General features: G+C 35.0%; 1 protein-coding gene across 1 annotated transcript in view; it reads left to right on the top strand.

Moving 5' to 3' along the window:
* The window catches only part of IPO11 (importin 11), a 197,697-nt gene that overhangs the window by 100,104 nt on the left and 69,892 nt on the right, over positions 1-27,701 (top strand). The window contains exons 22-26 of the mRNA XM_039255589.1: positions 514-590; positions 9,605-9,684; positions 10,089-10,169; positions 22,998-23,093; positions 23,930-24,043. Coding sequence (XP_039111520.1) covers positions 514-590; positions 9,605-9,684; positions 10,089-10,169; positions 22,998-23,093; positions 23,930-24,043 — 448 coding nt within the window. The remainder of the gene's footprint in view (positions 1-513; positions 591-9,604; positions 9,685-10,088; positions 10,170-22,997; positions 23,094-23,929; positions 24,044-27,701) is intronic.

The following is a 27,701-nucleotide window of genomic DNA, read 5'->3' on the forward strand; positions in this document are numbered from 1 at the left end:
TATTGTGACAATGACATTTTTTTTTCTCTTTTAACTTCTTTGGATAGGGGGTGAGGAGGTAAACCAAATGCACACTTCTGTGATAAACCACAACCCATATATATTTTATTTTTTATATATTGATTCTTTCATATTGCCCAGTGTCCTTCGATACATACATCAGTTACTTGTGACAGAAAAATATAAAAAGAACAAAGTAATTTTGTGTCTCCTTGACCATTTTATAATAATCATGCTTTTCCTGTATCATTATAATTTTATTGTAAAGACTTTTTGTGATTGTAATATTTTAGTATGTAATTACTTCCCTTACTATTTTTGCTGTGTATATATAAATAATAATACACGATTTGTAGATAGGTTTTTCATTTGATGTAGAAAGATAACTTTTGTAACTTACTGTATTGTCCATTTTTCTTTCTTCCTTCAGGTGGGACAGTTTTTTAGTAAGTTGTATTGTTAATAGCTTAATGCCTGTAGAAAGAGATTCAGTTATCTGTTTTTTCTTCCTAGGTTAGTGACTTTGGAAAACAGCCCATGTGTTACACCAGAGTTGCTTCGCATATTTCAGAATATGTCCCCACTTCTTGGTATGTATTAAAACGTAAACTTAATACTCTTTATTAATGTAGCCATCATTTGGGGCCTTACTGGGTAACTTTAAATTATACCTTCCATTTTTACACAAGTCCCTGATATTCATAAACAAGATTAATAGTGTTTTAATAGTTTTTGGATTTTTTTCACTACATAACTTTGTAGAACCATTTCTCCTTCCTAAAGAGTAAACACAAAATTTACTAAATCACTGACTAAAAACAAAATAGTGTTGTTGGAAAACTAACTCCATATTTAGTTGGAACTTTGCTAAAATTTCTGTTTAATAGCAGGTTCTACAAAGTATTTAAAAGACAAAGTGTAAAACTGCTTTTTTTTTTTTTTTAAGTTTTTTATTTATTAATTTTGAGAGAGAGGGAGAGAGCGCGTGCATGGCATGAACAGGGGAGGATCAGAGAGAATCCCAAGCAGGGTCTGCAGAGCTTGATCTGGAGCTCAATCCCACTATAAATAATGAGATCTTGACCTGAGCCGAAATGGAGTCAGTTGCTCAAAACTGACTGAGCTACCCAGGCGCCCCTCTTTTACTTATTTTATTTTATTTTCTTTACAAATAGTTTATTGTCAAGTTGGTTTCCATATAATACCCAATGCTCATCCCCACAAGTGCCCTCCTCCATGCACATCTCCCTCCTCCCCCCAACACCCATCAGTCCTCAGTTTGTTCTCAGTATTCAAGAGTCTCTTAGGGTTTGCCTCTCTCCCTCTCCCCCACTATTTCCCCCCTTCTTCTCCCCCTTGGTCTTCCGTTAAGTTCCTCCTAATCCTCTTATACATGCAAACATATGGTATTTGTCCTTCTCTGCCTAACTTATTTCACTCAATATAACACCCTCAAGGTCCATCCATGTTGCTACAAATGGCCAGATTTCATTCTTTCTCATTGCCATGTAGTATTCCATGGTATAGATAAACCACATCTTCTTGATCCATTCATCTGTTGATGGACACTTAGGCTCTTGCCATGTTTTGGCTATTGTGGAGAGTGCTGCTGTGAACATTGGGGTGCATGTGCCCCTATGCATCAGCACTCCTGTATCCCTTGGGTAAATTCCTAGCAGTGCTAATTGCTGGGTCCTAGGGGAGTTCTATTGTTAACTTTTTGAGGAACCTCCACACTGTTTTCCAGAGGGGCTGTACCAGTTTCCATTCCCACCAACAGTGTAGGAGGGTGCCCGTTTCTCCACATCCTCGCCAGCATCTAGAGTTCTCTGATTTGCTCATTTTAGCCACTCTGACTGGCGTGAGGTGGGGTATCAGTGTGGTTTTGATTTGTATTTCCCTGATGAGGAGGGATGCTGAGCATCGTTTCATGTGTCTGTTGGCCATCTGGATGTCCTCTTTGGAGAAGTGTCTGTTCATATCTTCTGCCCATTTCTTCACTGGGTTGTTTGTTTTTCGGGCGTGGAATTTGGTGAGTTCCTTATAGATTCTGGATATTAACCCTTTATCTGATATGTCATTTGCAACTATCTTTTCCCATTCCGTTGGTTGCCAATTAGTTTTATGGATTGCTTCCTTTGCCGCGCAGAAGCTTTTAATCTTGATGAGGTCCCAAAAGTTTATTTTTGCTCTTGATTCTTTTGCTTTTGAGGATGTGTCAAGTAAGAGGTTGCTGCGGTGGAGGTCGAGGAGGTTGTTTCCTGCTTTCTCCTCTAGGGTTTTGATGGTTTCCTGTCTCACATTCAGGTCCTTTATCCATTTTGAGTTGATTTTTGTGCATGGTGTGAGAAAATGATCTAGTTTCATTCTTCTGCATGTTGCTGTCCAGTTCTCCCAGCACCATCTGTTAAAGAGGCTGTCTTTTTTCCATTGGATACTCTTTCCTGATTTGTCAAAGATTAGTTGGCGTATATACTTTTATTTTATTAGTTGGTGTATACTTTTGGGTCCACTTCTGAGTTCTGAATTCTGTTCCATTGGTCAGTGTGTCTGTAAAACTGCTTCTTTATGCTGTGGTTTTATCCAGTTTCTTTTACAAAGTGATTTTATGCTATCATATTTATACTGTCACAAATGAGCTCTGTACATATTTTTAAATATTTTTTTATGTTTATTTATTTTGAGAGAGACAGAGACAGCATGAGTGGGAGAGGGCAGAGAGAGAGGGAGAGAGAGAGAATCTCAAGCCGGCTCCCAGCTTCCACCATAGAGCCCTTTGTGCGGCTTGAACTCATGAACTGTGAGATCATGACCTGAGCTGAAACCAAGAGTCGGACACTTAACCCACTAAGCCACCCAGGTGCCCGTGTACATACTTCTGATTTAGCCTAAGGAAGCAGCAACATGAAGACTATTAACTATTGGCAAATCATATTTATTGTTGGTCAAAGTATTACTTATGTATAGAGATGTGACATCATAAAGCTTAGTTTTTTTGGTCTTTTAAAGTTTATTGGGGGGGTGAAGAGGGAGAGGGAAAATCCTAAGTAGGCTCTGCACTGTTAGTGTATTGTCAGTGCTGAGCCATATGTCGGGCTCAGTCTCACAAACGGTGAGATCATGACCTGAGTTGAAATCAAGAGTCGGATGCTTAACCAACTGAGCACCCAGGTGCCCCGCCCCAAAGCCTAATGTTCCTGGAGCATCATTGTGGCCCATGGGATAGGAGAACTGGACACTCTGCTAGGAATGGGGCCTTGGTCTCTTTCAGCCACCTTGGAGGAGATCTAATTTTTTTTCCAATCTGAACATGTATTCTGATGATAATTAATATGAGAAAATACTTTTCTCTTAGATATCACCTACCATTCACAGGTATGTAGTATCTTACATTGAAAAAATACAATATTTTGTTTGTAGAGATGTTTTTTAGTGAGAGATTTTATCATTGGAGATTCACATTTTTTTTTTCTTTCCAAGATTTTATTTAAATTCAAGTTAGTTAACATACAGTGTAGTATTAGTTTCAGGAATAGATTCATCACTTACATATAACACCTAGTGCTCATACCAACAAGTGCCTCCTTAATGCCCATCACCCATCTAGCCCCTCTGCCTACCGTTTTACCTTCCAGCAATGCTCAATTCTCTGTATTTAAGAGTCTTTTATGGTTTGCCTCCCTCTCTGTTTTTATCTTATTTTTCCTTCCCTTCCCCTATGTTCATCTGTTTTGTTTCTTAAATTCCACATATGCATGAAATCATGGTGTTTATCTTTCTCTGACTGACTTATTTCACTTAGCATAACACAGTCTAGTTCCATCCACGTTGACTCATGGAGTAATACAAGGATTGTATATAGTGCTGTTTACTGGCATTTCTTACTCTTTTCCAGTCTGTAAAATACTTTAATTTATTTATAAAATGTAAATTTTTTTTCCATTCATAGTATCCATTCTTCAAGCATCTCTAATTCCTTTATTATAACTTTGTGTACACTAACTGGATATTGTTAGGAGAGAGCGTTTATGGCAATATCTGTAGCCATTTTTTCTGGGAACTTATGTGTACTGAGCAGTTTTATTAGAGGCAAAAATATAATTGAAGTATAATGATGCATTGGACAAGTAGATTAACTCTTTGACAGTATCAGCAAATGTGGATTAAAACACTATTGAAACTGATTAGAAAACATCTCATTTTCTGGGTGATCTTAGTGGGCAGATAATATAGTTACTCCTTTATGTTTTTTTCTGAGATTTTCTGTTATTTTATCCCATTCTTCATATAAACCTGAAATAATACCAAAATACCAGTTGTTTTCTATTGAAGAGCCACTTACCATTTATCATCTAGTGTCCTTATAAAATTGTTGAAAAATTCTCAAAGATAAGACTTTTCCAATAGACCACTTATTATTACTAGTCTTGTAAGAAAAGTTGTGTCTGTCTTTAAGACACCACAGAGAAAAATAGATTTTTCTATTTGCATTTGACGTCCTTTACATTTCCCTTAAGTCTGTTCTACGTATCATGGAGAGCAAACATAGTGCCATTCTGGGTAATCCACACTTCTTTATATTTGACCTCAGAATAGAAACCTCAGCTAGAGCCATTATCAACTTTGTCATGAACAGGATTCAGACATTTTCCGTATGAATGTCTTCATAAGTAAAAATGGCTGAATCCTGTTCATGCCAAAGTTGACAATCACAGTGATTTCACTTTACCTGTGTTCTTTGACCCCAAATTCAGCATGCCTGACCTTCACAGTGTAGTAGGAAAAGGGTTGGTACACAGGAATAAGAGACATAAAAGCATTGACTAACCCTACTATGATTTTATGACACTATTTTGAATATAGACTTAGGTAAACACGATGATACAGTTTAACCTTAGAAAGCTTTGTAGTTGGTGCATAGTCCTTCCAAATCAGTAAGGACATCTCTGTGTTAAGAACAATCTCTGGCACGTAGTAAAGATTATATAAGTGTTTTTGCAATTGTATATGTTATTGTTAATATTACTGCTATTTTAAAAGAAAAAACTAACCAACCTTTGTAGGATTTGTTACTTAACCGAATTAAGAACTAGTGAAATTTTAGGGTGGCTGGGTGGCTTAGGTGGTTTTGCATCTAACTCTTGATTTCAGCTCAGGTCATGATCTCGCTTTTGGTGACATCAAGCCCCTCCTTGAACTCAGTGCTGACAGCGCTGAGCCTTCTTGGAATTTTCTCCCTCTCCCTCCCTGTCTCCCCCTTTCTCTTTCTCTCTCCGCCACCCCCCCCCCACCTACTTACCACAAGTATTCACACACTCACTTTCTGTTTCTCCCCAACAAGCGCATGCTCTATCTCTCTAAAAATGAATAAACATTTTTTAAAAAAAGAACTAGTGAAATTTCATCCTTGTGATAATTGATATTTGATTTAAACTTTTTTACTCTTCAAAAATTTTTAAATTTCTATATTTACAGATAGCAGCAATGCATATGGATGATATGGATGGTTTTGAATTAGTTTATTACCTGCTTTTCTCTTTGAAAGCAAACATTATGTGTAATTTATTTATTATGGTTTGTAATATGTGGTCCGATAATATGAAGAAATCCTGTTCACACATGTTTACTATGCCTTGACATCAATGTTACCTTTTTTTTTTTTGAGTATTGTAAAACTGTTTTCCACATACGGCATTTTGCATATGTATTCTTTTATATGACCTTTAAAATATACTTTGAAATACAACCTTTTAATCTTTTATTTTAATCTTTTAAGAATATAGATCAAAATGAATACTTGCATATCTTATCAGTGAAAACATATTTTCTTTTTATATCTGTGATTTTTAAAAATTTACTTAATGAATATAATAGCTATAAACATTTTTAAAAGTAGAAAGAAAGGTATTGGCAGGAATTTTCTCATTTTCATTTAAAATACATAAAACTAGCAGTATTGAATATTATTAGATGTTTAAGTTAATGATTTTTAAGATATGTTAAGTAAGTGTGAATAAATCCAGGGCTAAAATTCATTTTGTATACTTTTTCATCAATGTATGTAGAACCAGAGGAATTTAAAGTAGAAACAAAGGCCGTAATTAAAAGTAATTCTGATAATTTAAGTTGTAAAGTCTTGTTTTTAAAATCCTTTAAATCTATTTTATAGTGTTAACTTAGTATTCTCATTACTTACAAGATACATATCTGACTGGCTCTTGTCCATGTTATCATAAATGTCAAACTAATGTTCCTTGACCAATCAAATTTTTCTGCTGGTAACTTCCTTTCTATTTTGGAAAGAACTTTTTCCATTCTTGACTTAATGATAATGTAAGCTCTCTTGGCCTTCGTATATAATTACAATTAGAAATAAAAGAAGAAATTGTGATAGTTGGGTTTCCAAACATAAGCATTTAATAGTATGGTTAAATATAATTTTCTACTGCATTTCTTTAACGTAATTCAGTAATTCCTTCTCTTTGCCCCATTACAGAGACTTTAAGAAAATAAATAAAACATAACATGAAAGTACAGATTACAGGAGCCAAAGAATAGAGGGGAGGCAAAGGATTTGCTGAGTAGAAATTGTAATTATTAGACTAATAGATATAAATTATACATGGACAGAGCTTAATTAGCTACTTTGGGTCAGAGATTTGCCTCTGATTTCATTCACAAGCTATGAAAGAAAAACTTGATCACTTAAATTAGGGGTTTTTATTGTGGACACTGTTGACATTTTGGGCCATGTAAATTTTTGCTTTGAGGGGTGGTCCTGTGCATTGTAGAAAGTTTAATAGCCTCCTTAATCTCAACCCACTAGAAGACAGTTGTAACAAGGAGAGTTTCCAGACATTGCCAGAAGTCTCTTGGGGGGCACAGGGGGGGCAGTACCCTGTGCTTGAGAGCATTTGATTTAAATTATTCATATGGTCTGAAAGTAAATACAGGGGCATGTGGGTGGCTCAGAGTGTCCAACTTTTGATTTCGGCTCAGGTCATAATCCCAGGATTTTGGGATTGAGCCCTGTGCTGGGCTCCACACTAAGCTGGAACCTGTTTGGGATTCTCTCTCTCCCTTTGCCCCTCTCCCCCACTAGACTGTGCACATGTGCTCTCTCTCTCTCTAAAACAAAACAAAACAAAAAAACAAGTCTCTTGCATGGTTGAAGTATGTCTTTTTTTATTAAAAAACTTTTTTTTTTAACATTTATTTATTCTTGAGAGAGAGAGAGAGAGAGAGAGAGAGAGAGAGAAAACATGAGCAGGAGAGGGCTAGAAAGGGCGAGACAGAGGATTTGAAACAGGCTCTGGCACTGTCAGCCCTGAGCCTGACTCAGGGTTCGAACTCACAAACCATGAGAGCATGATCTGAGCTGAAAGCAAGAGTTGAACACTTAACAACTGAGCCACCCACGTGAGCCAATGTATAGCTCCTTCTGATACTAGACTGGACAATAATTTTTCTTCAGAGTGTCACTAGGAATTCATGGATATAATGAACATCATTATACTTTAAACTAGATAAACTTATTAATTTTAAGTGTATTTTAAGTGTCAGTGTTTCATATTTGCTGATGATAGCATGCCCTAGAAAATTTAAAGCTAACCTTGGCATGATGGAGGCATGGAAAACAGTATGAAGTGAACTAGTCACTTGAGTACTTGCCTCTCTGGATGCATCTAGAAATAGATTTTAAAGTATCTGCAGGAAGAGATGGACATTGTGGTTTTGGCAGTCAATCCTTCTTAAATATTGTTTGCTTCATCATATATATTGATAAGATTTTAGATGTCACTGATTTAGAAATTACATTCCCAGACATGCCTGTTGTGTAGCTTTGTTAAGTTCTTACTTAAATAAGACCTTTCTGTCTTACTTGTAATCATTGTCCATCTCCTCTTCAGTGTTGGTCTGGTAAGCAGCGTGCACAAGTCCAGACTTTACTTTCTCCTTGAGGAGAAAAAGACAATGTGAAGTTTTCATAAGAATAATTTTATCCAAGGGTTGCCTTGGGTAGCTCAGTTGGTTAAGCATCTGACTCTAGGTTTTGGCTCAGGTCATAATCTCCCCATTTGTGAGTTTAAGCCCCGTGTTGGGTTCTGCATTGATAGCTTGGAGCCTGCTTGGCGTTCCCTCTGTCTGTCTCTGCTCCTGTGTTCTTTGTCTCAAAAAAAAAAAAAAAAAAAAAAAGACAACCCTTATCCAATATGAAGGCCTATTCCTTTATCCTGAGATTTTGTTTTCTTATGTAAAAAATATTTAGATGACAGCTTTTATTATTTCTTTCTGTCTTTCATTAGTATGGTAACAAGTTGGTCCATTCCTGCCCCTTCCGGTTTTTTCATTTTAAAATGATCTGTTGAATACTAAAGTATATATTGAATGTGCCTTAAAAGATGTTTTGAGCTGGAGGTAAAATGGTCCTTTTCTTGTGAGAGTATTTGGGAAATTCTCATCCAAATTGAATGTCTTCTAATGATGCTGGGATGGAAATTAATTGAGAGAGCCGAGGCCAATAGATTGTCAGAAAAAAAAAATCTTTTTTAATCGTATAGTTAAGTAAATAGAATTTTGAAAATATTAGCAACAAAGAATGGCAGGTTTTAGTAAAAAAAATTTTTTAATGTTTTATTTTATTTTTGAGAGAGAAAGAAAGAGAGTGCCAGCAGGGAAGGGTCAGAGAGAGAGGGTGACACATAATCTGAAGCAGTCTCCAGGCTCTGAGCTGTCAGCACAGAGTCTGATGCAGGACTCAAACTCACAAACCGTGAGATCATGACCTGAGCCGAAGTCGGACGCTTAACTGACTGAACCACTCAGGTGCTCCAAGAATGGCAGGTTTTAACTGTAGGTTTTTGGGGTCATGTTTTGATCTGTATAATTGTATACATAATATCTGTATTCTATTGTATTATTATTATATATGATAAGGTACGTAAAATAACACTATGAACATTTGATGATATACAGTTTTACTAAAATAGCTATCTACTGGAAAGCTAAACAAAATATCCTTTTCCTGTGCTATTCTGGTAGTTAATTTTTTTAAGTTATTTATTTATTTTGAGAGAGAGACCCATTAACTGAGTTCATGACCTGAGCTGAAATCAAGAGTTAGATGCTTAATGGACTGAGTCACTCAGGTGCCCTTGGTGGTTACATTTTTAAGACCATCTTTTATGTGTAAGTTCTTACAGGGAAGCAGATTTGAAAATGATCAGGGATTGAGAATTATCTAAATGGTTTAAATTTTGGGAGTGTAATAGGGACTCTTGACATAAGTAGGGCACTAACACTAGAAATATAGTTTGAAATGGAAGGTTGGTTCATTTGGTTACATAATTCTTTTCTGAAGGTAGAAAAAACCTGGAAATATTTTTTTCTGAATTGTTTTAACTAGTGGGAGGTATATGGGAAAGTACTCAGGTAGAGGTTGATGGCAGTTTTTAGATAGCTGTCTATATCCTAGTAGTCTGAATAGCACTCAGAAAAGATTTCTAAAGAAGGGTATATAACTTAATTTTAAATAAATTGCTTCATGTAAACTGATTGTGAACATTGAATTAATTTGTTCTTTTTAAAATAAATTTATTGGCAGAATTAAGTTCAGAAAACCTCAGAACCTGCTTTAAGATCATCAATGGTTATATCTTTTTGTCATCAACAGAATTTCTGCAGGTATGATGTAGTAGTGTTTGCATTGTGAAAAACTAGTTATTTGATTGTTTCTCATTTGAAGTCAGGAGGTACCTTGAAAAAATTTTAAAGATCGATCTGTTATTTTAAAGGGAGAAAAAAAGCTTTATAAGCACTGTAGAGCAGATAAGATGTAGTTCCTTGAACTGTCACTTAACACAGGATGCTCTATAAATAAATGTATCTTTATATTATAAAAATTGCTATGGCAGTGAACTGTATTTTTATTTTCTAAGTTTTTCCTAAGAGTTATAATTGATACTTAGTATTTTAAACCTAAAGTATATAATGCACAAATAGATAATAGTTCAGCATTGAATTTTTGCCTTTTTTAATACTGCAGGTGTATTCATATATATATATTTTGACTTTTGATTGAATTTCAGACATATGCAGTAGGTCTATGTCAGTCCTTTTGTGAGCTGCTAAAGGAAATTACTACAGAAGGTCAAGTTCAAGTGCTCAAGGTATTGTCCTATGTTACGTGGATATTGTAAGTTTTCCATCTGTATTTTGCAATATTGGACCTTCATTTGGGTTTGGATGATTGGCAAGAAGAGTACTAGACAGTTTTTTCTTTTAAAGTTATTTAATTTCTCCAACACCTCTGGACCAGGGATGTCAAACTTGAATGTGCATACTGATCTCCTGAGGATGTTGTTAAAATGTAGATTTCACATTTCTGACGCTGTCTTTGCTGATGGGACCCTAATCAAGATCCATTCCTCCTCCCCTATCCTGAGACCTTAATTTAAAACATTTATGAATTGTGCAAAGGCTGGTGGCATGTGATACTCCTCACTGCTCCAGTTGATTGGCCTGCTTTTGGGATGAAATTTTATTATTATAATTTAGTACTTTTAATTTGTGTTGGCTATCATAGTTCCACTACTAAACTTGTATAGATTATGCATAATTTAGAACTGAGTATCAAGTCGTTGTATTGTATACCTGAAAGTTATACATGTTCTATTTCAGTTATACCTCAATTAAAAAAAAAAAAAACTTTAAAAATAAACTGAGTTAATCTTTATGCCTTGTATCTTTACAGATTAAAGATCTTTTTATGTTGTGTATAATTAAGAACAGGCTCCAGGTTGTATATATTTACGCATTAATGATGTAACTAGTATAAATTATAGATATTCTATATATAAACATAAATGTATTTATAAATATATGGTGAAATAGATCTTTACATGTATGTGTGTGTTTGTACATATGTACATATGTCCTGTTTGTACTTCACAAGGATGTATATCCCGTTTTTATCCCCTTCATGTCTTAGCTGTGTTCTAGATCAGATACAGTCAGATATGAGAGATGGTTAGGTGAAGTGTTAATTATCGTAACAAAGTAGCGTTTATTGTATCAAAACCATGGCATTTCTTTAGATCCTAAAAACTATGCTTTCCCCCCAGTGAAATAAAAAGTGTTTGCCCAAAGAGTTTCATTTTAAGAAAGGTACAGTTAACCCTTGAACGATGGAGAGGCTAAAGTTGGTGACCCTCTGCACAGTTGAAAATCCGGATTTAACTTCTGAATCCCTGTAAACTTCTAATAAACCCTGATGTTGACCAAAATCTTAAAGCTAACATAAACAATTCATTAACACATGTGTTTTAAGTTTATATGTATTATATACTATGTTGTTATAATAAAATGAGGAGAAAAGAAAATGTTATTACAGAAATCATCAGATTAAAAGGAAAAATATAAGAAAATGCATTTTCAGTACTGTACTATATTGAAGAAATCTGCATAGAAGTGGACCTTGCACACTTCAAACCCAAGTTCCTCAAAGGTCAACTGTATGTAACTAATGACAATTACTGTCAGATTAATCCACAGTGTATTTGAGAGACTAAGTGATAAATGTGCAGATGGTAAAATCTTTTGTATTAACTACTGTGTTAGCTGCTATGCATCTAATAAGAGTAATTATCAGCTTGAACTTACTCATGCATTATAATTAAAGTGTTTTTCAGACATTTATTGTACGTACACACTTGTAAAAGTCCAGATATCCATGTTAATATGCTTATTAATTTGACTTTCAGATTGGTTGCATTTGGTATCGTTGGTGATTATTCATTTATTTACCAAATAGGTTATGGGTCAGCACTCTTTCTGTAAAATACCAGGTAGTAAATGTTTTAGCATTTGTGGGCCATATAGTCTTTGTCTCAGCTATTTATTTCTAATGCTATAGAATTGAAAGCAGTTATAGATGTTATGTAACTGGATAAGTGTGGCTGTATTCCAGTAATGCTTTATTTATAGGATTATGGTTGGCGTAGTGTGCCAACCCTTGGTATTGTTATTTATTGCTTTCTTCTAGGCAAAGTAGATAGGAAAAGATTCTGCCCTTAACTCATTTTCTTGGAGGGAAGAGGGAAAGTAAACAAAACAGTCCATATTCAGTGTTATTTAGTGGTTTGGATTAGAGGTATCTCAAAAGTTTAGTAGGGATTATGGTTTCCAGATTAAACACATTTTTTTTTTTTTGCAAATCCTGACAACCTAGGTTAGGATGAATTAGACAAATACCAAGTTAAATATGACAAAGAAGTGAATAAGACTAAGAGAAAATACTGTGATGATTGTCTTTTGAAGGTGAAGATAATGGTGTTACTTAAAACCTTTAGTGTCTCTACATTGGAAGGTGTCCTATGCCATATTACTGAAGTTTCTCTTATCAAATGATGAGACAAGAGAGGTACCGGATCATATCATTAAGGACTATATATATTTCCTAGGGCTACCATAATAGTACCACAGCCTGTATGGCTTAAAACAATAGAGGTTAATTTATAATAGAGCCTTACAGGGTTCTACACACTAGAAGTCTAAAATCAAGATGTTGGCAGGGCCATGCTATCTCTGAAGACTCAGCGGAAGAATTTGTTCCATGCCTTTGTCTTAGCTTTTGGTGATTGCCAACAAACTTTGGCTTCCTTGGTTGGTACATGCATCATTTCAATCTCTGCTTTCTATTGTCACTGGGCATTCTTTTTGTATCTCTTTCTTCTAGTAAGAGTACCAGTCATAATGGATTAGGGGCCTTTTCTAATTGTATCATCTTAACCTGTTTACATCTGCAAAGACCCTATTTCCAACTAAGGTCACATTCACAGGTGCCTAGGATTAGAATATATCTTTTTGGCAGATATAATTCAACCCATAACAAGAATTTACTTTTAAAAAGTAAGAAGATAGCTTTTGTGTGTGGAGATGCAGCAAGGAGAACTTGACTTGAGTAGGTTTTGTAGATGAAAGTGACCCAGAAGGAAGGATGGCTCCTGATGATGAAAAGGATTGGGATTTCGAATCTAGAGCATTTGTGGAAAGATTAGCTTGAAATGGGGGCAGGAATTTGTTTTCTCAGAGAATTGGTGAAAATGGCAATGACTGAAACTGTAGATAATAATATTAGGTGAGAAGTGTTGCAAACTGGCATGTGACCTTGGTGTTTTCAGTCAAAGAAGAGACAAGGTTAGAGCTGCCTAATCCCTGTCACTCTTGACGCAGAGATATAATTGCAAGATGATGAGTATATTGGTACTTTCTAGCAGGGGTGGGGGATGTGAGTATTATCCATCTTAGCATTCATTCTTAAATGAATTACACATTGCTGATGTTAAAGTTGATTCTTAAGAATGATTCATTTATATATTAGAAGAATGTCTTTAGGCTTTAAGAGAATTCTTATACAAAGGCTTATAATAGGAGTTGAACTAAGAAGATCTTTGGTTAATTCTGATTCTTCCCAGAAAGTCCGTTTATCAGACATGTTTACTTTCTTCACCACACTGTCCAATTTTTGCTGTTCTTTATTTGAAATCACTATAGAAGCTGAAAGCCAGGATAATATTATTTTTTAAAAAGTAGGACAAATAGAATAAAAATATGGCGGACTCTGGTTTTAATTTTATAGACTATGTTTTTTGGTGTTTTTTTTTTTTGTTTTGTTTTTTAGCATAGATAGGTGTTAAAGGGTGACAATGTGAGCCACAGTTAGAAAAGAAGCATGTGTTCTCAAAAAGGGTAATTATAGGAATCTGTGTCTTATAGACACCCTGGATGCCTAAGGCCTGGTCTGCTGCCACATGTTTTCTCAGTCTCATTCCCACTATTTTCCAAGTATTCTCTTAGCTGCAAAGATTTTAAGTAACACTAGACATGTTTTTTACAGAAACGTTCTGTGAATTTTTAATGCATTTATGCCCTTACTAAACTGATGTAGCGGCAATATATATTTTACTAAGGAACGTCATCTGTCTTATGTAATCCTAGCTTCATCTTTTGCGTTGGTGATAAATTCTTCCTCGGAACTAGAAGAGATTAAAAAAAAAAAAAGAAAAAAGTCAACACTTTGGCCTTAATTCTAACTGAGGAAAAAATGACTGGCAATGTAGGACTGATAGAAATTTGAAAGAAATTGCCTTGTCATTTTGAAGTTGTCTTTATAGATTTCTCTCTGTGTTTATGTGTGTGTGTATCTTTTTCCTCTAGGAGGCTAAGCTTTTCCGTGGTCTTAACTTCAATAAATTATTCTCTTTTCTTCAAATGCATACAACATAAGTGGTTTGGAAGCAAAAGAATCCATAAATCCATAATTCTTTCGTTAAGGATTGCACAGTGATTATCCCTATATCCAGTAGAAACACTAACTGAAACATACTAACTGCACATTTGCAGTGTTATTCTCCTCTTTGCCCATGCTTTGCTTTGCACATCCAGCTCTCCTACTTAGACAGCTCTTGAGTATATTCTGGGCTTAAATTCTCTCATTTGTTATGTAAGGAGTTGTGCCACATGAAATTTTAATAATTTGTAACTACATTATGTGAAATCCTCTGTGCTAACATTTAATGTATATATTCTTAGTGATTAAGAAAAGAAGCTGTTTCTTATGTTTAAACACCTCCCCAAAAAATTTGAATTGAAAGGGTTTTTGTTTTATCCTGCTTTTTCGTGGTATTATTAGAATTTCTGAAAGTCAGATTATTCTGAGCCATATGGAATGGGATATGTCATAAGAGGAATGTTTACTATTTATTTTTAATTCTCTTCTTACACAACGATGTAATTAAGGACATCTAGCATAGTGGATGAGACTATAGATTGAAGCAAAACTGCTATGGTCGGAATATTGGCTCTGCGGCCTCACAGCTGTGGAAGGTGAGCCAGTTACTTTGCTCCTCACTTCCCATGTGTAAAATGGGCAGGAAAACTTGCCCTGTATTTTAGAGGTGAGAGGATGATCACATGAGCTTACATGTGTGCAGTACTTATCACGGTGCTTACCATGTAATCAGGTAGTGTAAGTGTTGACTGTTATTACCTAATTATGTAATTAAATAGTTGTCTGTATCTCCCTTTGGGGAAAAATAGGTTATAGACCTGTAGGCCAGATAATTTATTTGGTTGTTAAGATCTTTGGCTATAAGAAAACCAGAACAAACCAAGTTATTCCACCTTTTCTATTGACAATTTCTTGTAAATAAATGTTTATTTAAAGTAAAAAATGCATTAGTTAAAACTTCGAAACTATGGCTCTTTACACAATGATAAAGCTTCACTTTTTTTAATCAAGAATTACATACCTCAGCGGGCTCTTTAAAATTAAATTGTATTTAATTCTTTCTGGCTTCCCGGAATAGTAGCATAATCTTTCAAAAGTTTTTTTTTATTATGGAAATTACCAAATTTACAATTTGCTAGAAAAAAATTTCTTCTTCTTTTTTCTTTGAGGTGAAAGGTGGTATCACTTTTTTTTTATTTAAAAGAAAAATTTTTTAATGTTTATTTTTGAGAGAGAGACAGAGCACAGGAGGGATAAGAACAGAGAGAGGAAGGGATTCACAGAATCCGAAACAGGCTCCAGGCTCTCAGCTGTCAGCACAGAGCCCAATGTGGAGCTGGAACTCAGGAACTGTGAGATCATGACCTGAGTTGAAGTCAGACGCTCAACCAACTGGCTGAGCCACCCATGCGCCCCTGATATCATTGTTTCTTAATTGTACCTAATAATTTGGATTTAATAATTCAGCACAAATCAATTATCATGAAAGTGTATATTAAGATATTTGTACCGTTTAACAAAAGTTAAAGATTAAACCAGTTTCTCTGGACATAAGGCAATAGGAGTTACTTGATAGGGTATAAGTACTTGAGTTAAAAATTGACCATACGGTATAACATTTAACACTGTTTTTGTGTAAACATTGATAGAACTAAACCTGTGTATTTTATTTGAAATCTCAGAAACTAGATTTTATTTAATTGATGATAAATATAGGTGATTATCATGAAAATATTGTGTTTTTTAAATGAAGGAATATTTTAGGACAGAGGTGCTTTAATGCTTGTACTTGAAAGCTGAGAGAACACTCAAAATTTTTGTCATTTTTCTATTCTCAGAATTCCAGCAAAGCTATAATAATATTTAATATTAGCTTATTATTTTCATTTTTAATAGCTCTCAGATAACTGTTTCTTAATATAGTAAACCATAGTACATTTTTATTATATTTTTGGGTAAATGTCACAGTTAGGCTAATTTCTTACAGTGTCTAGAAGTAACTACTTTGTTGTTTGAAGCAGAAAATTACAGTGTTACAAAAATTGGATAGAGAGACAAGTATGCCTGCTTTAGGAGCAAATGGTTAAGAGCAAAAATAGACTTTATTATATTTTGTGACTCAGAACAAGTTATCCAGGTGAATACAGTTATAATCTAAAAATACTCAAATTTGAATTATTCTCTTTAATTTGAAATTTGTCTATATGAATACATACCACTTTGAGTTTAGAAACTTTCTTGTCGTGGTCTTAACGAGCAGTAATGAGCCAGGTAGCTTTAATTCACTGTGGTAAGGCTTATTTAAGATGGCACAAATATTTTTAAGGTATAATTTATACTGTAATAATAATAATAAAAGCAAGAGCTAATATTAGCATATACTATATGCTATGCATTTCTAAGCACATAACATAGAGTTCATTCAGTTCTCACATAAACTTATGATGATAGTACTGTTCTTTTCCCCATTTTACAGATGAGAAATTAAATCACAAAGAGGTAAATACCTTGTCCACTGTCACACACCTAGTAAGTATTGGAGCTGTGATATAAACATAGGCATTCTGACTTCAAGATCCATGCCTTTAACCACTGTGTTTGCAGTGTAAGCCTAAAACAAGAAAATGATTTGAATGCAAGATAACAGCTAAAAGCCTGCAATTTTTTTGGACAGATTTAAAACACATAGTCCGTTCCAAGTATATTTAGAAAAGGGATGGATTAAAACCAAAGTGTAGAAGTTTATAATAGGAAAATGATAAAAAAAGTAATGAGTAATAGGTAGATGATTGGAGGTACCCCAGCTTATTAAACTATATGCAAGAGTATTATGCAGCTTAAAAAGTAATGAAGATAACCTCTGTCTACAGTGTTTCAATGATTTTAAGATTATAGGCAAAGACTAGTGTCTAGTATTTTCTTATGTTTAAAGAGTGCAGCATACAGAGCAGTGGGCAAATAAGCCAAATTAGTAAAGGTGGTTATGGAGGGGGAAGAGGGAGAGAGGGTAAAAAGTAGGTATATCTATCTTTCAGGATATATGCCTACTTCTTACTTTAGGTTTTGGAGTCAAATAGATGTTTTACAGCATTTAAAATAATAAACTAGAAGCAGTTCCTAAAGATGAAAACAAGCTAAAACATTTGAATCTATTATGTTGGTGCCATTGCCATCTGAGAAGAATATTTCCTGTAACTTGAGTGCATAGTATTTTACATGTGTATCCCTGGTTGGATACCACATTAGACCAAAAAGAAACAAGGAAATTATAAATTGCATTCAACAGTGTTATTATTATTAGTAATTCTTAGTATGGTTATTTTGAAACCTGTAAGTATATATGTGGAATGTTAAATATATTAGTAAGAACCAAGGTCATTTTACTATAATCTGGGATTTTTCAATGTAAGAGAAAGATGGTAATATAAAATCAAAGAATTGATGTCAAATGCTGTAATCTTAGCTGGATTTGGTGAATTTATGGTATATACTTTTCAGAAAGAGAAAATAGACTTCCTAAAACTGTCTTACTGAAAGACCTAGAAACACTGTCAGTCCAGTAGCTTTAGATATCCCAGAGCATGGATTGTGGTCTGTAAATATTGTTTCCTGCTGGTTGGCTCCAGAGTTCAGACAAGAGATACTCAAGATAAATTGGAAAGATCTCTTTGTGTCAGAAGGAAGAGAAGGTGGGATTCTGTGAAAAGGATACAGGAATCAATTTGAAGGAGCTCCTACTTGGCTAATGATGTGACAGTTTGAGCATCAGAATAAAACTCAATTGATTAAAACACATCGCATAAGCTAGAATTCCTGAGAATGTAATGATTTCCCTCCCAAGAAGAGTAAGTTATAACTTAAATTTTATTAATAGCTGTAAATTATCTTATTTTTAAGTATCTCTGATTACTTTAGCTATCTTTAGAGTTCTTTCCTTCTGTAGGCTGCTTGGCCATCTGTGTGTACCTGCATTCCACCTGATATATACAGAATTGTTTATTACCCCTGAAATCATTAGGTGCATTTTTCAAGACTTTGTTTAGAATGAACGGTAGTGCTGTTGATCAAAATGTTGAGAAGGATTCTAATCCGAGGTTTATCGAGAAGCCTTTGTCAGTGGTAATAGTCATAGTTTGAGCTCTGTAGCTTTTAAGTCAGAACTGCTCTATCTTACTTGGAAAGTGGACTGTGAAAGTCTGGCAGTTAAAAAGACCATTCCATAGATTTTCCCTTAGGTTCATCACGTCCTCAATAAAACCTCATTATTATTAGCAGGACCACAATTGTACCCATTGGCCAAATATGAACACTAGGATTGGTTCCAGACTCTTTCACCTTCGGTTAACTGTTCACTTGGCTTTCTAAATCTTACCAGTTCTACTTGTTGAATTTTCTCTTGATTCTGTTTCACAATCTCTGCTCCAAGTCTAATACATGGCATTTTCCTACATAATTTTTCGAGAACAACTTCATTTTCCATAGCTATGGTTCCTAACCTTTTCAAATACAAAGATTACATTTTAGCGCTGAAATATTTGTGGACATTTTATACAATAGTAACTGTATCTTTATATATAAAGAAAATGCATACTGATCACTGGTTTATATATAATGCTACATTTAACGGAATTTATACTTTGAAAATTATAACAATCTAAATATGTGATGGTTTCTCCTTTTCTGCACAAACTTCTGTTATCTTTGATGTTAATAATTTTTTTTTTTTTTTGGTGTAATGTTATATGCACTGCGTTCTTTGCCAGTAGTTTCTGGTCATTACATTAAGACACTTTGACCCATCAGGTATTTTATTACTTTAATTTTCTTGAAGTCTCTTACAGAGCTATGCTCACTCCCCAGCCTTCCTCTTCCTCCCCAGGCTTTTAGCTTCTTGTTCCTAGTGTCCTGAAATTTTACAGTGATGTGCCTTGATGTCAGTTGATTTTAACTCATTATACTGGGCACTACTAGGTCCTTCTGGAAACTTTTAGAGCCTTTCAAGATAATACACTATCTTCTATTGCGGAGTGAGATGGTCACTTGCCCAGATGTGCAGATTTGGGAATATCTGGCAATCTGTTCCTTAAATAGACTTTCAGTCATTCTTATTTTTAGCTTTTTCTTTACCCTCCTTTCCAAAGGAGGTTCTTCTAATTTCTGTGGGGTTTGATGAGAGGTAGCAAGAAGATCAGTGATGTAAATCAAGTTGCTTCTTTACTCTATCCATTGCAACCTTAGGTTTTTAGCTCTTTGTGATCTGATTAGTTAATTACTTGTTGAATTTCTTCTGTGTCTTACAGTGTTCATCTCCCATCCCTTGATTCTTTTAAAATTAGGCCTCCTCCCTTTAAAATCCTTGTATTGTAATTATAGTAGAGTATCAGGAGAGGATGAAATTAAATGTTTATCTAACATCAGCAGATGGCTTTATTTTCCATTCATACCTGAAGTTGAGACTTTGTGGTAACATCTGCCTCTGAGATTCTCTCAGTTTACTAGTTCATCTACATATTTCCCCATCGTTACTCCAAATCTCTTTTTTAAAAAATAAACTTTATTGTGGTTAGATTTAATTATTTTCAGAAGATCATCTCCGGTTGCTTTCAGTCAGGAACTGTGATAACTTTTATCCTGTATCTCTTAGTAGATAGAATACTGCTTGGCCAGCAGAGTTTTTGTATTGTTAAACTTTTCTTTGGACATTCCCTTTACTTCTTGCTCAAAATTCGAGAACTCTTATCCATGGGTGCTATTTGTTTACCCTGACAATGTTTCAAAATGCATGGAGATGGATTTGATTGTGATCATATTTGGAGCGTGCTCTTGGCAGATAGTGAACAGAAACCAGAGATGCTGGAAGTCCTCAATGCATGGGGTAGTCCTAAACGGCACCCCACTCAGAATGTGAGTCATCATCCTTGAGAAATAATGCTACAAGTTTTAAGGGCAGGTTCGCTCTCCCTTGAGTCTAGTATTCGCCAACAAACCTCTCCAGTGGCATCTGTTCTCATTCTTACCTCTCCAACGTGGTGCCAAAAGCATGGGAAATTCCTTCTTGGTCCTCATTGCTGATTCCTGACCACTGCCCTTCTTGCTCCCTAAAAAATAGAACAAAAATAAAGAAACAAAAAAATCTCCCTCTGAGTTTCATGTTACCTATCTTTGTTATAGAGGGAACCCATCTCATATTTCAAAATTTTCACCTGTAACAATCAGTGTTGATGATTGGTAACTTCCGTAATTATATTATAAATGAAATAAGATTATTTCTCACGTAATAAATACACAGTATGTATGCAACAAGCCCTTTTTCTCTAATTTATTGATAAACTTGAAGGTGGAGTCACCTTTGCACAGTGAATATAGTTGTTACGAACTTCCCTTTTCTCTCTTAAAAGCCAACACTTTTTAAAGTAATTAACATATAGTATTTAGGTGTATAGTATAATCCAGTAGTTCTGCACATTACTCATTTCTTAGTATGACAAGTGTACTCTTAATCCTCTTCATCCTCTAACACCCGTTTTCCTACCTACCACCTCTGGTAACCACCAGTTCTTTGTATTTAAGACTGTTTTTTTGGAGTCTCTGTTTTTCCTTGTTAATTTCTTTTGTTGCGTAAATTCCACACATGAGTGAAATCATATGGTGTTTGTCTTTGTTTCACTGATTTATTTCACCTACCTTAATACCCTTTAAATTCATCTGTGTTGTTGGAAATGGCAAGGGTTCATTCTTTTTTATGGTAATATTCCATTGTATATCTATACCACATCTTTTTTTTAATCGTCTGTGGATGGACACTTGAGTTGCTTCCATATATCTTGGCTATTGCAGATAATGCCAGAATAAACATAGGGTTGCATATGTCTTTTTTTTTTTTTTTTTTTTTTTTTTTTTTTTTTAGGAGATTTATTTTTTTTGAGCAGGGGAGGGTCAGAGAGAGAGGGAGTCACAGACTGAAACAGGCTCCAGGCTTTTGTTTGTTCTTCTTTCTCTAACTCCTTTNTTTATTTCTAGGAGAGAGAGACAGCGTGAGCAGGGGAGGGTCAGAGAGAGAGGGAGTCACAGACTGAAACAGGCTCCAGGCTCCGAGCTGGCAGTCAGCACAGAGCCCGACGCGGGGCTCGAACCCACAAACCGCGAGATCATGACCTAAGCGAAAGTCGGAAAGTCGGACGCTTAACCGACTAAGCCACCCAGGCGCCCCAGGGTTGCATATGTCTTTATGAGTTAGTGTTTTCATTTCCTTTGAGTAAAGGACTAGTAATGGGTTAGTGGATCATAAGGTGCTTCTGTTTTTAATATTTTGAGAAACCTCCATACTCTTTTTTTCTATAACTACAGCAGTTTGCATTCCCACCAACAGTGCAACAGAATTCCTTTTTCCCAACATTCTCACCAACACTTGTCGTTTTTTGTGTTTTTTTTTTCTGCCATTTTAATGGGTGTGAGGTGATACCTCATTGTGGTTTTAATTTTTTTCCCCTCATGATGAGTGATACTGAACATCTTTTCATCTGTCTGTTGGCCATATGTACGTCTTCTTTGGAAAATAATCTATTTGTCATTTGCTCATTTTAATTGGATTATTTGCTTTGAGGGTGGTGGTGGCAGCATTGAATTGTATAAGTTCTTTATATATCTTGGATATGAACCCCTTTTCAGATACATTATTTGCAAATATCTTCTTCCATTTGCTGGATTGCCTTTTTGTTCTTGATGGTTTCCTTTGCTCTGCAAAAGCTTTTTATTTTGGTGTAGTTCTGATACTTGCATTTGGCTTTTGTTTACCTCACCAGAGGAGACCAAAATGTTTCTACAATGGATATCTAAGAGATTACTGCCTATATTTCTTCTTCTAGGAATTTTATGGTTTGGAATATCATATTTAGTTCTTTTATCCATTTTGAATTTGTTTCTGTATATGGTGTAAGAAAGTGATCCAGTTTTATTCTTTTGCATGTAGTTGTTGAGTTTTCCCAGTAGCATTTGTTGAAGAGATAGTCTTTTTCCCCACTGCATATTCTTGTCTCCTTGGTTGAAGATTAATTGATTGTACAATTGTGGGTTTATTTCTGGGCTCTCTATTCTGTTCCACTGATTTATGTGTCTGTTGCTGTGACGGTGCCATACTGTCTTAATTACTACAAAAAAGCAAACACTTTTTCTTTTCTTTTTCCTGAGCAAGAGAGACAGTGTGAGCAGGGGAGGGTCAGAGAGAAAGGGAGACACAAAATCCGAAACAGGCTCCAGGCTCTGAGCTAGCTGTCAGCACAGAGCTCGACGTGGGGCTCGAACCCACGCCCCGTGAGATCATGACCTGAGCCAAAGTCGGATGTTTAACCGACTAAACCACCCAGGTGCCCGAAAAGCAAACACTTTTGAAATGCCTCTGTTGGTGTGACATTATGTAAGGATTGTTTATAATGCAAATGTGATATTAACATGATACCTGTTATTAGAATGTGATTAATTATAGTTCTGTGTGAGATGTATAGCTATGTGTATATTATACACCTTATATCAAATTTTATATCAAAACCATTTTTAATGGATTGTCGGTAAAAGTGTGTCTCGTGCTGGAATGTTGAATGTGTCTTCTATTTGTGTATTCTGAGATTTAGTGTGTATTCTTAAATACATTGTTTTCTTTGCCTGTATTTGCATGAAGCAGTGACTTGCATTATTTCTCTCTTGGTTTTAGGTTGTGGAAAATGCCCTTAAGGTGAACCCAGTATTAGGTCCACAAATGTTTCAACCAATTCTACCCTGTGTTTTCAGAGGTATTATAGAAGGAGAGGTAAGATTTTCTTTAAGCTTCTATGAGTAGTATTGGACTCTAGGATTCTATTTTTTTTTTCTTTAATTTTTCTTTCTTTCTTTATTTTGAGAGTAAGAGAGAGACAGAGACAACATGGATTGGGGAGGGGTAGAGACAGAGAGGGAGAGAGAGAATCTCCAGCAGGCCTCAGACTGCCAACACAGAGACTGATGTGGGGCTTTAGCCTCCGAAGCTGCAAGATCGTGATCTGAGCCGAAACCAAGAGTCAGACTCTGAACTGCCTGAGTCATCTAGGGTTCTATTTTTAATTATTTTCCTTCTTCATTGGAAAAATGTTTCTTCTTCTTATTGGATTGTTTTGAAGTAAATCAAGTGATTTTTAGGGTAGTTATCCAACTTCGCATTTTTTCTTTACACAAAGTATAGCTTTTTTTTTTTTTTTTTTTTTAAATATCTTTTACTCATATGCGTGTGTATTCATCCACAAAGATTTGAAGCAGAGGAATGGGAAAGAACAGTGCTAGTTGTAGTCACTCTCTTAAGTAGATCCATGTAACTATTTTAGGAGTATTCACAGTAATGTAAATAAATAAGCCATTGGTAAATATTCTGTGTTTCTCTCTCTATATAATCCATATAACATGTGTAACACGTATATTTTACCTTGTATGACATATATTTAGTAAGTTACTTAGAACTCAGATAATACTGGCAGTTTATCCCAGAGAAGGGATTTTGAAGGAGAATGTTATTGTACATCCCTGTTGACTGTTACTGTGTCCGTAATTGTGCATAGTCATGTTTATACTCTCACCTTGACATAATTTTGTGTGTGCTGTCATTTACCTGTACAGAGGTATCCTGTCGTGATGTCAACATATCTTGGAGTTATGGGTCGAGTCCTGCTACAAAACACTAGTTTTTTTTCTTCACTTCTTAATGAGATGGCACATAAATTTAATCAAGAGGTAAGAATCAATTTAGTTAAATCGAGGAAATTCAGTCTTTATTCAAGTAAAGATTAGAAATAATTTGGTAAAATAGTTTTATGGATGCCTTGTAGCATATATTTTAAAATTTTAGTAAGTTACATTGTACTTGTAATTTTGAAGAAGAGGGATAAAGGAATCTGTGGAGTGGCAATTGAAATTTACCCTTGTTCTCTTCATAATAGGCAGTTGTATTCGGTTTAGTCATAGGATGGAATTTTGATTTGTTTATGGTTGCAGTTGTTTACTCATACATGAAATGAAACAGAAATACTTTACATATAATTATTTGCTGTCTTGCAATGTCATGCAGTGAGTTTCCATCATAGTTACTGTTGGAAATAAGTTTTTCAGCAAAAACTTACTAAAAAAATAGTCTAACTGAAACCAACCACCAGGGCAAGTATGGAATAAGGTTCTTAAGTGAGTTGATTACTTGAGACTATATACATTATGTTAAAATATGGCTTTTATGCTTTAGGTCCTTAATCTTTTTTTTTTTTTAATTTTTAAAAATGTTTTATTTATTTCTGAGAGAGAGAGAGCAAACTCACGAACCTTGAGATCATGACCTAAGCCAAAATCAGACACTTAACCGACTAAGCCGCCCAGGTGCCCCAGTCCTTAATCTTTTAAGATTTGTAACATCCAGAAGGTGGAAAGTATGTTCAAACGATGTCTTTAGAATGGAGACAATGTGTAAAATCTTTCAGTCTGTGAAGCAAAACAGAATAACAGATGTGTTATTTCCACTTCAAAGAAATCTAGAGCAAGGAAGTGCAAATCTTAGAATATGTATATGTTTTTTAGATTTAGATTTAGATATTATTTAATTAGAACTCCTAGCCTTGGTTTAGATGGATAGGTAAGATTTTTCATTACCTTCATTAAATTTAGCTGTGAAAGGATATTGAACAGTTAAAGGGGTTAATTTAGTTGAGTTCAGCAAAATTACTGAGTGATTTTAAAAATAATGTAATATTTAACAACAGTATAGTGTTATGTATTATATTAAATCCTTACAACAACCCGTTGAGGTAGTAGTATTTTTTTCTTTCCATCTCCCATATGAGAAATCAGAGACTTAGAGAAATTTACAACTTGCTCACTTTCACACAGCTAGTAAATGATGAAGTTCCTCTACCTACTCCAGCACCCTAACTTTAGAGCCTCATCTCTCAGTGACCACTCTACACTGCCTCTGATTCATCCTGGATTGGACACTTTTACACTGCACACTGGAGACAGTTGTTTTGACAACTTAGAGTAATCTTAAGGGAGAGAATACTTATTAAATGGGTAATTTCACAATAATATTATGAGCACTGTGTTAGAGATGTGTTCAGTGTGCTGTGGGAAGAGAAAAGCTATTTACTGTGTTCTATTTTTTCCATTTTTTATTGTGATAAAATACATATAAAATTTATCCTCAGTGATTTTTGTTCACTGGTATTAAATATATTAATAATGTTGTGCAGTCATCACCACCATCCATCTTTATATAACTTTCTGAGTCTTATAAAACTTGAACCTTTACACACCCGTTAAATGGTAACTCCCTAGCCACTGGCAACCATCATTTCACTTTCTATGTCTGTGTCTTTCTACATCTGTGATTTGGACTACTTTTAAGTACCTCATGTAAATGGCAGTATAAAGTATTTATCTTTTTGTGACTTACATCACTGAGCATAATTTGCACATTATGTCAGACTTCACTTTCTTTTTAAGGCTGAAAGATATTCCAGTGGATGTATACACCACGTTTGCTTATCTATTCATTAGTCAATGTATACTTGGGTTGCTTCCATAATTTAGCTACTGTGAATAAAGCTACTATGAACATGACTTTACAGAAACCTCTTCAAGTCACCTTTTTGATTTCTTTTGGATTGGTATCCTGAAGTGGAATCATTGGGTCATATGGTAATTCTATTTTTAATTTTGTGAAAAACCACCACACTGTTTTCCATAGCAGCTGTGCCGTCTCAAATGCACAAGGGTTCCGGTGCTTGCCAACCCTTGTTCTCTGGTCTTTTGTTATTGTGGTGGTGGTGGTGGTGGCAGTTGTAGTTGTTGTTTTGATAGTGTTCACCCTAATGTGTATGAGATGGTATCTGAGTGTATTTGTGATTTGCCTTTTGCTGACCAATAGTGGCGTAGAGTGTCTTTTCATATGCTCATTGCTCATTTGTGTGTTTTGTTGAAGAAACGTCTTGTCAGGTTCTTTGCCCTTCACTAAATCAGGTTGTATTTTGTTGTTGAGTTTTAGAAATTATTTGTGTTCTAGATATTACGTGTTGTAGATATTCCAGATAAATGATTCACAAATAATTTATTCTGTGGGCTGCCTTGTTACTCTGTTGATAGCATCTTTTGCTACACAAAATTTTTTAATTTTCAAGAAGTCCAGTTTGCCTTTCTTTTCTTTTATTGCTGATGCCTTAGTGCCATATCCAAGAAATCACTGTCAAATCCAATGTGGGGAAGCTTTTTTACTATGTTTTTTTTTTTATGTGATACATTAAAAAGTCATTGGACAGAAAATTTTCTGAGATGTATGTTTCCTTGTTGTCTCAAATAATCATCATTTTAGATGAGAAAAACAGGCCACCTCCATGGGGCTAAATTTCATATTAAAGAGAAATCATGAACAGTGGCTATTGCTGGTACTGTTGAAGCCCATTGACAGTGTGAAAGATTGAGGAGAGACCTGTTATTATTGGTTCAGACTTCTTTCTTTTCCAGTATTTAGAGTATAGGCCTTTCATGAAACACTTCTTATCTTTTCTCTTTTCATTTTTCATGATGAGGAAGACATTTGCTTTTCTTCAAAGAATTCGACAAAAACATGTCAAGTCTCTTGTTTGACTGTAGAGATGAAGGGAATGAAAGTGAATAAAATAGTATTCTAGTTCAAATGGCTGCTTTTGACTCTGAGCACAGTTTTTGAAGAACATCGAAAATAACATGCAGGAGCTAATTAGGGCTAGGCAAATGAGTTCCAGTAAATCCAGATACCTTTGAAGCCAGCAAGGATTTTGGAGAAAGATTTGTCTCTTCTAGACACTTGAAAACAGTATGAGATAGTAGCGTAAGCCAAGTAAACTAAGTGATTTTATATCTTTGGGAAAGGAGGTAGCTTTCTTGCAGAAGCCACCATTAGGGTACTTCCTCCTCTAAGCATTTGTTGTGTGAAGTCTTTCAAGGTTACTTGTTTATATGGAATGAATGATGAAAACTTTTTGGACTAATCACCGACTTTAGAGCTTAGAGCTTTGTGGGTATTGATCAGTGATAGTTTTGCTTGCTCTAGGGAAGTTTACTAAAAGTAACAGTGTCTGTAGGTGCTTTTTTTCTTCTCAAGGATAGCCTCTCTTTTGGTATAAACAACTGTTGTGGAACTCAGGATGGGAGAAGGGACTTTGTGGGTGAGAATGTTTCACCATTCAGGATCTAGATTTTCATTTAAATCCTCTGATTTAATTTATACCTCACGTTGCCTCCCTCTGTTTGTGGTTTCTTGAGTGGGAGCTTCCCTGATTTTGATTTTTCAGATACTGTATCTTTGAATTATTTCAGGAGTGGAAAAGGGCCTCTACAAGGTTCTGACTGTTTCTGATATACATTCTCAGGC

Source organism: Hyaena hyaena, unplaced genomic scaffold, assembly GCF_003009895.1.
Source record: "Hyaena hyaena isolate Hyena2069 unplaced genomic scaffold, ASM300989v1 scaffold_532, whole genome shotgun sequence".
Lineage (NCBI taxonomy): Eukaryota > Metazoa > Chordata > Mammalia > Carnivora > Hyaenidae > Hyaena > Hyaena hyaena.